Source organism: Macrotis lagotis, chromosome 1 (genome assembly GCF_037893015.1).
Source record: "Macrotis lagotis isolate mMagLag1 chromosome 1, bilby.v1.9.chrom.fasta, whole genome shotgun sequence".
NCBI lineage: Eukaryota > Metazoa > Chordata > Mammalia > Peramelemorphia > Peramelidae > Macrotis > Macrotis lagotis.
Genome location: NC_133658.1, coordinates 415,254,036 through 415,268,330, shown reverse-complemented (window position 1 = coordinate 415,268,330; position 14,295 = coordinate 415,254,036). Strand labels below are relative to the sequence as shown.

General features: G+C 34.5%; 1 protein-coding gene across 1 annotated transcript in view; it reads left to right on the top strand.

Moving 5' to 3' along the window:
• LOC141504206 (uncharacterized) overlaps positions 1-14,295 on the top strand; it is a 47,990-nt gene that overhangs the window by 12,020 nt on the left and 21,675 nt on the right. Inside the window, exons 4-6 of the mRNA XM_074209055.1 lie at positions 1,692-1,839; positions 3,041-3,226; positions 10,440-10,444. Of these exons, the coding sequence (XP_074065156.1) occupies positions 1,692-1,839; positions 3,041-3,226; positions 10,440-10,444 (339 nt within the window). The remainder of the gene's footprint in view (positions 1-1,691; positions 1,840-3,040; positions 3,227-10,439; positions 10,445-14,295) is intronic.

Genomic DNA, 14,295 nt, shown 5'->3' with positions numbered 1-14,295 from the left:
TCTTAAAGTACATTAGAAATAGAAGCTATTATTAGTCCTTGTGAAAAAGGGAAAGTCTCAGTTTGCAAGAATTTAAAAGGCACCAATTTTAAAAATACTCTATAAATGAGACCATATCATTACCAGGAGAGCTTTTTATTTCTGTACGGGCTTAATTTGAATTTAATGTAGATACCTCTAATCAAGTGAAAAGTTTAATGTTATTCTGGGACCAGAAAGACTCTAGATGATAGGCTTTGGCTTAAATTTTCTAACAAATAGATCTGTCCAAAAGGCTGCTCTAGGAGACAGTGTACTATTCTCCTGCCAAAGGAAAAAGCTCCAGGAAAAGCTCCTAGGAGTCCAAATAATCATAGGATCTCAGAGCTGGAAGGACCTCAAAGACCATATAGTCCAACTGAGTTCATGATACAATATTCCAGACATGTGGACACCCTAAAGAGCAGGTTCCTAAACTTTGTTTACAATTCCCAGGTCTTTCTGGATACCTGGTGAGGCCTATAGACTGTCTCAGAATAATATTTTTAAATACCTAAAACAAAATTGAATTATAACATAATATTGAATTAGAAAGAAAACCAGTTCTATTGAAATAGTTTTCAAAATATAGTTTAAACAAGTTCACCAACCTCTATCTCTCTTTCTCTTGCTCTCTCTCTCTCTCTCTCTCTCTCTCTCTCTCTCTCACACACACACACACACACACACACACATATAGACCCACATACACATAAGTCCTACTATAGTTCGATCACTTGGTGGGGATGACTTGAAGAGGAGATTAGAGAGGATGTCAATCTAGGTACAGGTTGGATTATCTAAAGTTTCTTTTAGTTCTGACATTCTGGAATGCTTTGAGAGACAAGTGATAAAGGAAGTCCCTGTCTCAAGGAACTTAAAAATCTTGATATGTCATTCAATAATGATTAACTCTTTATGATCCCATTTGGGGTTTTCTTGGCAGAGATACTGGAATGATTTGACATTTCCTTCTCTATCTCATTTTACAGATGAGAAAATGGAAGGCAAACAGGGTTGAGTGACTTGCCCAAGGTGATACAGTTAAGAAGTATATGAAACTAGACTTGAACTCAGGTCTTCCTGACTCCAGGACCAAAGCTTTATCCATTGAGCCACCAAGCTGCCCATAATGTTGGTACCTCAAGCTTAAATATTCCCTAGCTCTGTTTAGGCAGGCATATACAGCCCTTTCCCAATCTTCCCTCGGGATTGAAGACAATATAAAATTTGACCAAGACTGGTACAGAAAGGATTTTTACTTTCTATGCTTCACTTTCCGGGTAACAGTAGGCTATGAACAATATTGGCTTATGCTGATAGTAAAGTCCATTTGATGGGTAGCTAGATGACAAAATGGATAGAAGCTCTGGACTCAGAGATAGGGAAACATCTCCTTGAGTTCAAATCCATCTCAGACACTTACTAGTTGTATGACCCTGGACAAGTAACTTAATCCTCTTTGCTTTAGTTTCATCTATAAAATGAGCTAAAGAAGGAAATGACAAACCACTTCAGTATCTTTGTTAAAAAAAAAACAACTAAATGGGATCCCAAAGAGTCAGAAAAATAACAAAAAGATCCCTGAAATCCATTGCTTTGGGGAGTTAAATCATTTGACAATAAACAAAGAATGGCAAAGTCCAGTTCCTTTTGGGTCTCTTTTCCAACAGGAAGGTGGAGCTTTATCTGCCTAGGATCTCAATCTCCACCAGTTATGACCTTGAAGAATTACTTCCCAAAATTGGCATAAAAGATGTCTTCACTGATAATGCAGACCTCACAGGCATCTCCACACAACACAACCTACAAGTTTCCAAGGTAAGTGATTCAACTCTGTGGGCTTTATTTCTGAGGGATGTTCTATTTTTACTGACAAAGATCAACATTTTTTAAATTAAAAAAATTCAGAAATAAAGTTTATATGTATAATAGAACTTGTCATGGGATTGGATATGTAGCTATCATTCTATCACAACTCTTTTAAATCCTTCTTCTTCTTCTTATGCCAGTTTGGATTATGTAGATGAATCTAAGTCCTTAAAGTTTATGCCAGGGGAACACAATCACTAACAAGTCCCACAAAGGGTCAGCTAGGTAGCACAATGAATAGAGCACCAGTCCTGAGTCAGGAAGACCTGAGTTCAAATTCAGCCTCAGACACTTAATAATGGCCTAACTGTATGACCTTGGGCAAGTCACTAAATTCCATTGTTATAAATAAAAAAAAAATTAAGTCCTACAAAGCTGTAAATTATCAAGTAGAGGCTTGGTAATGACTATCTTTAACAAAACACACTTGTGTGTTTATCAGCTAGGAGCTAGATAACAGTGGTTAAAATCAGAAAGACTCATCTTTGTAAGTTCAAATTTCACCTCAGGTAGCTGTGTGACTCTGGACAAGTCACTTAACCCTCTTTGCTTCAGTTTCTTTGTCTGTAAAATGAGCTAGAGAAGGACATGGCAAACCACTCAAGGAACTTTGCCAAGAAAACCTCAAATGGAGTCATGAAGAGTTGGACTGACTGATTGAAAACAATGAGTGTGTTGAATCAAGATGCATGTGCAGGAGAAAAGATTCAAAGCTTCTAGATCAATATTCACCTTTTTTATTATCATTTGTATTTTCAAAATCTTCTAGTGAAGCCTATGGATTCCTCGTAATAATGTTTTCAAATATATATAATATAAAAAGCATAGGATTTTGAAGGAAAGTAATTATATTGAAATGGAGTTATCAAAACATTTTTTAAAAACAAGTTCATAAACCCTGGAGAGATACTTTCACTGTGTGTGTGTGTGTGTGTGTGTGTGTGTGTGTGTGTGTGTGTGTGTGTGTGTGCTATCTCACTGTTATCTTCACTTTTTGGAGGTCCCTTCTAATTATACTTCCTATGATTTATGAATCTATAAGGAGTTCTGCCCTTGTATAACAATAGCCCTGGTACCTTGTTAGAGGCTTGCTTTCAGCTATGCCATTAATTGATACCCACAGTGATAATGCATATTTTTCTTTTCCTAGGTGTTACACAAGGCAGTACTTGAAGTGAATGAAACTGGCACTGTGGCAGCTGCTGTCACAAGCATAGCAATCCACCGCAATATATCGCCCCCTATCATCATAAGATTCGACAGGCCCTTCATAATGTACCTTGCAAATACACACATTCACCAGGCCATGTTTATTGGAAAAATTGTTGACCCTACTGCCAAAAATTGATGGATTGGGGTTAACTGAGACTCAGAAGCTAATGTTGAAGTAAATAAAAATAATGGCTATAAACCATGATGAGTGGTCTGAATTTAGTATTTGGAAAAGTTTCCATAAAAGATCTTCAACCAATCAATCAAAAAGCCTTCATTAAATATTTATTGCATGTCAGGCACTGGGAAAGGGAAAGAGGAACATTTTTAAACTCATTCTTTTTATTATTATTTTATTTTTTATTTTCAGTTCCAAGTTTTCTTCCTCACTCCAGTACTTTTCCCTCTCATTCCTTATACACATGAAGTCATATAAAATATATTTCCACATTTACCATGTTACAAAAAAAATTTTAAGTGAGAAAAAAATTTTTTTTAAATGTTTCAATCAACATTCAGAGTTCATCAGTTGTCTCTCTTAAAGTGGATAGCATTTTCCATCATATGTCCTTTAAAATTGTCATGGATCATTGTATTGATCACAGGTAGCTAGGTGGTGCAGTGGATAAAAGTCTAAATTCACATATGGCATCAGGTACCAACTATGTGACCCAGGGGAAGTCACTTACCCTCTTTGCCTCAGTTTCCTCTTCTGCAAAATGATTTGGAGAAAGAAATAGAATTCCAGTATCTTTGTCAAGAAGATCCTAAATGGGATCACAAAGAGTCAGACACCATTGAAAAATGATGGAACAACAACATAGCTTTGATAAGAAATACTAAACCTTTCACAACTGATTATTATTATTATGAAGAGTTATCATTTATTAGGTGTCTAACATGTACCAGGTACTGTATCAAGAGTTTTATAAATACTTCATTTGTATCTGAGGATACAGACACACATACACATTTACATAGATAATCCCTTCTTCAAGGAATTTATATAGGAGATAGCATACACACATTTAAACATATGCAATATAAGTATATAAAAGTATGCAGAATAAAAAGTAGGAGGCACAGAGAATGGCCCCCCATATACCAGAGTTCATTCTAAGACAAAAGGACCCAAGCCCTCACCTAAGAAAAAAAATTCAAATAAAATTCTATGTCAAAAGGATCAGTGAGCTGGGAAGAGCCTCTTCTTTGTTTGAAAGAGCTTAATACTCATGACCAAGAATCTACTGGGGAAATAACAGACCCAAGTAGCCAAGTCATTAAAGGAACAAAGCAAGAGAACTTAATTGCTTAATGCTTCTATTTTTTTTTCTAAAAGAGCTAAAAATAAAAGCCTATCATCTCTAAGCAGAAAAATATAGCAGCACTATTCCCTATGGGGTGTGTACACCAGAAAGGTATTCCCTATGAGCAACTCCTCTCCCTAGTAATGCTCCATATATTTGTGAGAATACCCCAGCTTTATGAAGGAGATATTTTGTTGCTATTGTTCTTACTATGACATTTTATTAAATGTTTTTATTATGAGTTAATTATGTTCTCAGAACAGGTAGATGGTGTCATGGATAGTATACTGGGTTTGAGTTTCAAAATATTATATTCCTTTTTTAATATCATAGTGGATATGTATTCTTCCATCATTCTGGCTTAGGTTCCTTGTATATGGTCTGCCTTCCTGAACACTTTTAGTATTCGATCTTTGACCAGTGATCTCTAGAGCTAAGCAATCACATTTCTGGGTGTGTTAAACTTGAGATTTTACTCTGGATTCTACTTTCACATTGCCTTTTGATTCTTCTTCTAAAAAATTATTCTTTAAAGTCAGGCGTGGCCCAATGTGATATTTAACAAAATTAATGACTGATGCATTTCTGTTAAGAAATTCAGAAGCCATGAAATGGCAAAGACAGTGGTGATTCATTCAGTTAACAGGCATTTATTATGCTCTAATTATATGCTACACGTTATGTTAAGTACTGATGTTATAGGAAAAAAGAAAAACTATGGTCCCTGACCTCAAGAAGCTTATATTCTAATTGAGGAAAACAATAACAGACAAGAAAAACTAGAAATATAAACAAGATTGAACAACTAGAAAAACTGAGTGATAATCAAGTAATTGTATCCTGTCAAAATGAAAAGTGAGTTTTTTACCTTCATAATTAAACCTTAAACTAAGGAATCCTAAAGGAACAAATGTGGGGTCTACATTAAAAAATGGAAGGGTCATGGGGGTGGGAAGTGGGCAGCAGAGAGATAGAGGAAGTATGTAATATGCCAGGATCAAATTGAGGGCTAGCAATGAAGCAATGGTTATGCCTGTCATTTCTCAGGAAGAAAAGAACCTACAGGAAAAATTGATAAAAGGGAGTGGGGGGGAAGATTGAATATAAGAGAGACCTTGCTTTGGCAGTGGAAGGGTTCTGCTGATGAAATTTCTTCTCTTGGTGAAGCATGATGTTCTACGAAGGGAGAGTATGATCTTGCATCAGATATAGTCTCTGAGAGTTGATGCTATATAGAGAATTTTTAAAAGGAGAAACAAATTGAAAACAATAAAAAGAAATGATATATAAAATTAAAAGCTATTTTTGAGAAGACTATGAAATTGGTATGTCTTTAGTTAATCTGATTAAATATGAAAGAAAATAAAATTAATAAATATAAAAAGCAAGGTAAATTCACAGCAAAACCAGACGAAATGAAAGTACAACTAGAAAACATTTTGTGCAATTATATGCTAACAAAACTGAGAACACAAATGAAATAGAATACCAAACTATGAGAAAACCACATAAATTATTGGAAATAACTCAATTTTTAAAAAAAAAAGTTGATCTTGTTACAAAAATCCACCATAGCAAAAAGGTGTCTGATCCTGATGGATTCAAGGAGGATTCTATAAAAATTCTAAAAAACAAATAGTATTCATACTTCACAAATTATTCTCAAAAAATTAAAAAAGAAGACCCTACCAGAATTCTTTTATCAGAAAGGTATAGTCCTAATACCTAAACCATGAAAAATTAAATTCAAGAGGAAAATTATAGACCAAAATCATTAATATTAATGTTTCTAAAATTTTAAACAAAATCTCATAAGATCACAATGATCTAGCCAAAACAATCATTACTTGAATCAATGTATATATCATGGAAACAATGTAAAGACTGGTAAACTGCCTTCTGTGGGGATTGGGGGGATGGAAGTAAGATTAGGGGAAAAATTGTAAAACTCAAAAATAAATAAAATCTTTAAGCAAAACAATCATTACAATCAACTGGAATTTATGCAAAGATTGCTCAACATTAGGAAAACAATCAACATAATAATATTAAAAACCAAAACATCCAAAACAGCATCATCATCTCAATAGATGCAAAAAGGTCATTTAATTAAACAACAAATTAACAGAGAAGGGATAGATGTGATCTATCAAAGAAGAAATAGTAATGATCATAAAAGATAAAATGAACAATTTTAATTGCATAGTGTAAAAAAAGCTTTTCCACAAACAAAATCAAATTAGAAAGGAAATAGTTAATAGTGAAAAAATACTTCAGACAAATTTATCTATATAAAAATCTGATAGCTAAAATTTTTTGATAGAAATTTATTCAAATATCAATAGATATTTCTCAAATGAAGATATAAAAGTCATCAAAACCTAGATTTTTAAAATTATTCAAATCACTAATAAAAGAGAAATGAAAATTTCTCTATGGTTCTAACTAACCCTATGAGATTGACAATTATGAAAAATGGCAATTATTGAGGAGTTATGGAAGAACTGTCACACTAATACCCTGGTGCAAGTACTGAAAGAATTTTGGAACTACATTAAATCAAAGATATTAAAGATAGAGAGAAATTAGCCCATGTTAATCAAAATATTTATAACACTTTTTTGTTGTAGTGAAGAACTAGAAACAGTTTATTATCATTATTATTATTATTAATTGGGGAACAACTGAACAAATTGTGATATTTAAACATAACAAAGTAATATTGAGCAATATTAAATTATAGAAGGAACCAATTCAGAGAGATCTAAGAATACACTTATGAATTTATGCAGAGTGAAGTTAGAAGAACATGGAGAATAATTTATATCACTACAATAATGTAAAAGAAAATAATTTTGAAAGACTTAAAAGTTTTGATAAAAATACCCATTATGACTATAAAAGATTGAAATGAAAGAATGCTTGCTTCTTCTTGGCTTAAAACCTATAAACTAGGAATACAATAAATATATTTGTTTTGATTGAATACTATTGGGGGTTTTTTGGCAGGCAATGGGGTTAAGTGACTTGCCCAAGGTCACACAGTTAAGTAATTATTAAATGTCTGAGGCCCTATTTGAACTCAGATCCTCCTGATTCCAGGGCTAGTGCTCTCTCCACTGTATCACCTAGCTGCCCCCTCTCCAATATTATTGTTATAAGGAAGAACTTCTTTTGAAGGGGAGGGATGTGGTGGGAAAAGTTGATGGTAGAAATATTGATACCAAAAAAAAATTAAAAGAAAGAGGAGCATCAATAAAACTATAGGAACTCTGTATATAATAGAACATATTTTAAAATCTCATGATTATAACAGTAGATACAGAAAATGATTACTTTCAGACACTCAGTCAATGAGTTTTATTAAGCACTTACTATGTTTAGCACGGTGCTAAGAAACAAAAGACAGACCTTGCTCTCAAGAAGATCACAGTCTTAAGGGAAAGACAATATGCAAACAACTATGTATAAACAAAGAATAGGCAAGATAAATTAGTGAGAATCAAAAAGATAAGGCACTGGAATTAAGGGGCATTGGGATAAACTTCTTGAAGAAGGAAGGATTTTAGCTAGGATTTTAAGGAAACCATAGTCTCAGGAGGCAGAGATGAGCAGAAAGAGCATTAAGAAAATGGCTGGCAAGGGCAGTTGCTGGCACAGTAGACAGAGTCCAGCCCTGGAGTCAGAAGGACCTGAGTTCAAATCCAGCCTCAGACACTTAATAATTACTTAGCTGTGTGACCTTGGGCAAGCCACTTAACCCCATAGCCTTGCAAAAATAATGGCTGGAATTAGGAGACTTGAGCATCTTATTTAAGGAACAGCCAAGAGTTCAATGTCACTTGATCACAGAGATAATATAGGTGAGTAGGATGTTAAAAGACTTGCAAGGTATAAATAAGTCAGGTTATAAGGATTCTGAATGTCAAACAGATGGTTTTAATCTGATACTGGAGGTCACCAAAAGTCACTAAAATTTATTAAATAGGGAGACACCTGTGCTATAAAGAACTCATTTTGACAGCAGAAGGAAGAATGGACAGGAGTGAGGAGAGAATTGAAACAGGGAGACCAGTCAGAAGATCAATGCAGAAATTTATGTATGAGATGATGAAGTCCTATACAAGGATGGAGATAGAAATTGGATATGGGGTGGGGAGAGGAATGAAAAAGAGTGAGGAGCCAAGAATTATACCTTGGGTGTAAGCCTGGCTAACTAGAATAATGGTCTCAATAGAAATAGGGGAGTTTGGAACAATGGTGGACTTGAAGGGAAAGGCAATGGCAGTTTTGTGTGTGTTTAGTTTAAGATGTCTATGGAATTTTCAAGATATCCAATAGGCAGTTAGAGATGCTAATTTGAAGAGAGGGAAAGAGTTTGGAGCTAGATAAGTAAATCTGAGAATTGTCTGCCTAGAGATGAGAACTGAATCCATGGGATGTGATGTGATTGATAAGGAAAATAGTACATAGATAGAAGAAAAGAGGATCAGGACAAAGTCTTAAGGGACACTCTTTATTAATGAATATGACCCCAACAAAGATCTAGCAAAGGAAACTGAGGAGAAGTTAGGCTGAAAGAGAACTAGGATAAAGTGGTATCACAGAAATCTAGATAGAAGAAAGTATAAAGGAGAAGAGGGTTATAAACAATGTCAAAGGCTGAAGAGGGGTCAAGAAGAATAAAGATTTTTATAAGGCCATTAGAATTGAGAATTAAAAACTCATTAGTAATTTTGGTAAGATCAGAATCTGTTGAATGATGAGGTCAAAAGCCAAATTAGAGAGTTAAGAAGAAAGTGATAAGGAAGTATTAACATTGATTAGAGACAGCCTTCTCAAGGAGTTTAGCCACAAAAAGTAGAAGAAACAGAATAATAGCTAGTAGGACTGGATGGATGAAGTGATGGTAATTTTTTAAATTGAGAAAGACAGGTATGTTTATAAGAAATAGGAGAACAACCAGTAAATAGGGAGAGATTGAATATAAGTGAGACATTAGGGATAATAGAGAGAAAATCTGCTAGAGAAAGCAGGCTGGAAAGGGATCAATTATTCATGTGAAGCATTTACTTTGGCAAGAAGGACCACCTCTTCCTATGAGATGGAGATGAAGGAGAGCATAAGAGAAAGGTATCTGAGTGATATTAGATTAGAAATTAGGGAAAAGAGAGAATTCTTGTGTGAATAATCTCAATTTTTAAGTGAGATATAAAGCCAGATTCTCAACTGAGAGGGTGGAGGAAGGGGAAATCATTCAAAGTTTAAAGAAGAATGAAAAGTTTTGGAAAAGCCACTGTGGATGAATAGGATGATAAGTCAATTTTTGCTGTTGTTGTTCAGTCATTTTCAGGTATCTGTGACCCCATTTAGGTTTTTCTTGGCAAAGATCCTAGAATGGTTTGCCATTTCCTTTTCCAGCTCATTTTATAAATGAGAAAACTGAGGCGAGCAGGGCAAAGTGACTTTCTCAGAATCACATAGCTAATAAGTGTCAGAGGTCAAATTGGAACTTAGAAAAATGAGTCTTCCTAACTCCAGGCCTAGCATTCTATCCACTTCATCACCTAATTGCCAGTGAGTCAATTAGGGATGTGAAAACAAATTATCTAACTGAAGTGAAGGCCCAGTTGAAATAGGGTAACATAAATTCATAGTGCATTCCAGTCAGCTTGGTTCTGAAATTTTCTCTTGCTTTGTTCAATAGAATGAGTGAAGACAGAAAATGGTTACATATAATCCAAGGCTGAGGGTTAGCTAGCAAAGATTGGGACAAGGGATCTGAGCAAAGATTGTGTAGAATTGACTCAGTTCACCAAGGGATCAAGGAGAAAGGAGAGCATAGCCAAGGCAGAGTGATAAACTTAGAAAGAACTGAGGGGGTGAAGAATTGGAAGTTCACATTGAAGTTGAAGAACAGAAAGAGAAAAAGATGCAAAGACAGCAGATTATTTCAGATAAGGAATTTCAAAGTTCATGAGTATAAAAATGATGTGTCTGTGACTCATATAACCATCTCTCTGCTTGTAGCTGAGGTTAGATGAAATAGGTCATGGGAAAAAAGTAGATTAACATTTGGGGAGGTACGGGTGTTTGAGATCAAATTAATATGACCTTTAGTATAGAGACAACAGTTGGAAAGAAGAAAAAGTCTGTAAATCATGCCCAGGACTTGGTGAAGGAAGAGTGTCCTGGTGACCATTAGACAACAGCCACCAGAATTTTGATGGAGTGGCATGCATTTAACCTGAAAGGAGAAGAGGTAGAAGTCTGAATGTGGCAGTGTTGGGGAAGGAGTAGTCCAGCTCCCTCCCACCAGGATCAGTGAATCTAGAGAATGGGTGACAGTGTAACCAATGCTGGAAAGAGTGGCTAGGAAAGCTGTGCCATTAGGAAGGAATCACATCTCAATGGGAGCCAGAATATGGAAAGAAGGGAAAGGGGATGATTTAAGATGAAAGCAGGTTTATTACATATGCAGCAATCATTTCATAGAGCACAGTAGAAAGTGCTGGTAGCTTTAGAGTGGGACAATAGGAGAATTGGGGTTGAAAGGAATAAGAATAAGAAAGGGGAAAGTAGGAGGTAGAGAATGAGGTTTGAATGGTGATATTTAGGAGGTCTTTTAGGAGTCTGTTAATCACTGAGTAATAAGTGCAGGTAGATTATCAACATCCCTAGAGAAGTTGAACTCTGGGTAGAGTCATCTCAGAGTATTAGGCTAATTACTTTTTGTAACCCGCTTAAATAATAAAATTTATCTAGGGGAAGAAAAGGTCAAAAATCCCTAGGAAAAACATGAAGAAAAGTTGGCAGAAAGATAGTATAGTAGTACCAGTTCTCAAACTACATTAGCAAAAATCATCAAATCATGAAAACTGTTACTTAATGCTTAAAAAATAAAAAGTTAACCAATTAAACAAATTAAGTAAACAAGACCCAGCAGTAAGTAAACATAGCACCATAGTGTTCAATAAGGTCAAGGACACTCACTGACTAGTAGATTAAGGATTCACCACTTCTCACTGCTAGAAAAATTAGAAAACAGTCTAGAAAGAAATTAAATGTCTCATACCATAAACCACAATGAGTCCCAAATATCTACAGTACCTAAACATGAAAGGTCATATCATAAACATCCTAAAGGGGGAAAGGATATCTTTTTATAATTACAAATAAGGGTAGAATTTTTTTAACCAGGAACAGATGTGACCATAAAAAAATAAAGCAATTTTAATTAGATTAAAAAGAACAAGAGTAACATAATTAGTATTAACAAGAAAAAAATTTACAGAGGAAAAATCCACAAATTTATCTGGCAAAGGTCAGCTATCCAAAATATATGGGGAATTGATCTGAATATTTAAGAAAAGGATCCATTAGGTAAATTGATAAAAGATGAATACACATTTTTAAAAGGAAGTATCAACAACTATATAAAAACTAACAATAAAAAATGTAGGTTAAAAAAACTCAAAAAATAAAAAAACCGAGTTCTACATCACATTTATTAAATAGGTAACATGACCCCCCAAAATAAAAACAATTGTTGTAATGTCTATTGGAAGACAGGCACACTAATTCAATGTTAGTGGAGCTGGAAATTAGTCTAATTGTTCTAAAAAGTATTTTGCTTTCTAGATTCAAAATTGTTCAATTGTTTTTCAAACAAAGTTCTTTGTGACCCCTTTTGTGGTTTCCTTGGCAAAGATGTTGCAGCAGTTTGCCATTTCCTTTTCCAGCTCATTTTACAGATGAGGAAACTGAGGTAAATTCAGATCATGTGTCCATGATCACAGAATTAATAAATGTCTGAAGCTAGATTTAAACTCAGGTTTTCCTGACTCTAGGTCTGGCACTTTATCCACTCAATGCCCCCTCTCAGGCATAAACTCCAAAGAAGTCAAAGACAGGGGGAAAGGGCCCAAATGAACAAAAATGTTAATAATAACACTTTTTGTTATAGCAAACTACTGATTACCACCAATTGGACTTTATAAACAAATTATGGTATATGAATATTAAGGAATAGTATTGTACCATTAAAATGATGAAAGGGACAGAATCAGAGAATCATAGAAAGACTTAAATAAATTTATACAGAATGAGCAGAATCAGGAGAACAATTTATGCCATGACTATAATGATAGAAGGAAAAAAAAATTTGAAAGGTTTTCAGAACATTCTTGTGAACTAGTTCAAATTATAGCTGGTCCTTTGAGTTCTCTAGAAGGAATGAACTAGAACAAACCTGGAATAACAATGTTCTGAGAACCGTATTTGAAGAGGATTTGTATTTTGTTCTTTTGGAATACTGCTACTCATATATTGCTATATAAAAGAATAGGGGGGAAAAAGGGAAGAGTTACTCCTGTTTTTTGTTCATTATTTGCATGTTTGCTTGGTCTTGGTTTTTTTTAGACTTCTTTGTTTTTTTAGAAAAGATTTCTCTATTTGTTGTTAGCATTGACTAAAAACAAGTTCCAGGAAATCACCAAGCAAATATTGACTGGGCTCACTCTGATTTCCAAATACTGTTTTCTCAGTAAGTAGAAGAAAATGCAGACGTGAAGCCCTGGACAGACTCTTTGGAATTGTTCTGTAAGTACATCTATACCTTGGAAGACTTATATAAATATGTCTGGGTGATGTTATATTGATTTCTCTTTCTCAGATGAGTAGAGTTTGGGAGTCTCCTGAAGTAGAACTGTAGTTCTTCCAACAATCTGAAAAGAAGATATCTCTCACCATGGTCTATTACCTTTAAGACAGTATCTGAGAGCTTGGAAAGCAGGGTTAACCCAAACTTAGTCGTGTAACAATAAGGGTTAGAATGGGGGGGGAGGGTATTGTTTTGAAAAACAGTGTTGAATAATGAATAGAGAACTGACTTCAGAGCCACAAAAATATGGTGTAAAGTCCTGTCTTAGTCTCATAATGGTTGTATGACCCTTGACAAGTCACTTAATCTCTCAGAAATCTAAACGATTCTCTAAGACTGTAAGCTGCAGGGAAGGTGCCTGCAAGAATTAATAAAGAGATTTTTCTTATTTGGGGATTCCCCATATCAGTGAAATCCCAGATCCAGTACTTATGTTCTCAAAGAATTTATCTTAAATATTTGGCCACATCAAAGCATTTTTAAATGAGTTAACCCTTTTCTTTAGACATTTTTCTAAATTTTTTTTCAAAGAGCAATGAGTCAAATGAAATAAAACTTCAACCAAAGAAATGTAAATTTTATTTTTATCATTAAATAGTTAGAAAATTACTATTTTCATTTTTCACTTTGAGCCTTTTTCCAGCTATTCTTTAAATCAATTTTTCTTTTTTCCTGCGTTGATGATTTTTGTCAATATTGCCAGCTTCTCAGCAAGAAAACTTTTATCAATGCATAACTGCACAGATTCTTCAACTTATTGTCTTAGATATTGAAAGGTTGAGTAATTCAGGGTCACAAGGTCAGTCTATGCCAGAGGTGAAATATCAATCTCAAGTCGTTCTGACTCTGAAGTCAGCTTTTATCTACTATACTATGTCATACTGGCTCTCTTTTATCTACTATACTATATCATACTGCTCCCTATTATGATTTATAAACCATGTTATCATGAAACACTAACATCACAAGGCTGGTGGTTTTAAGAACCTTCAAGCAAGAATCCAACTCCTTCATTTCAGAAACCAAAAAACAGAAGACCAGACAAATGAATTGACTTACCTAAAACCACATTGCTAGATAAATAGAGCCAGAAACAAAGAACCACAGGTTCAGATTTTATAGGGATTTCAGATTCCTTCTAGTCCATCTCACACCTAACCAAGAATTCTTTTTCTAACCTTCCCAACAACAGGTAATTCAGTCTTCACTTGAAGATCCCCAAGA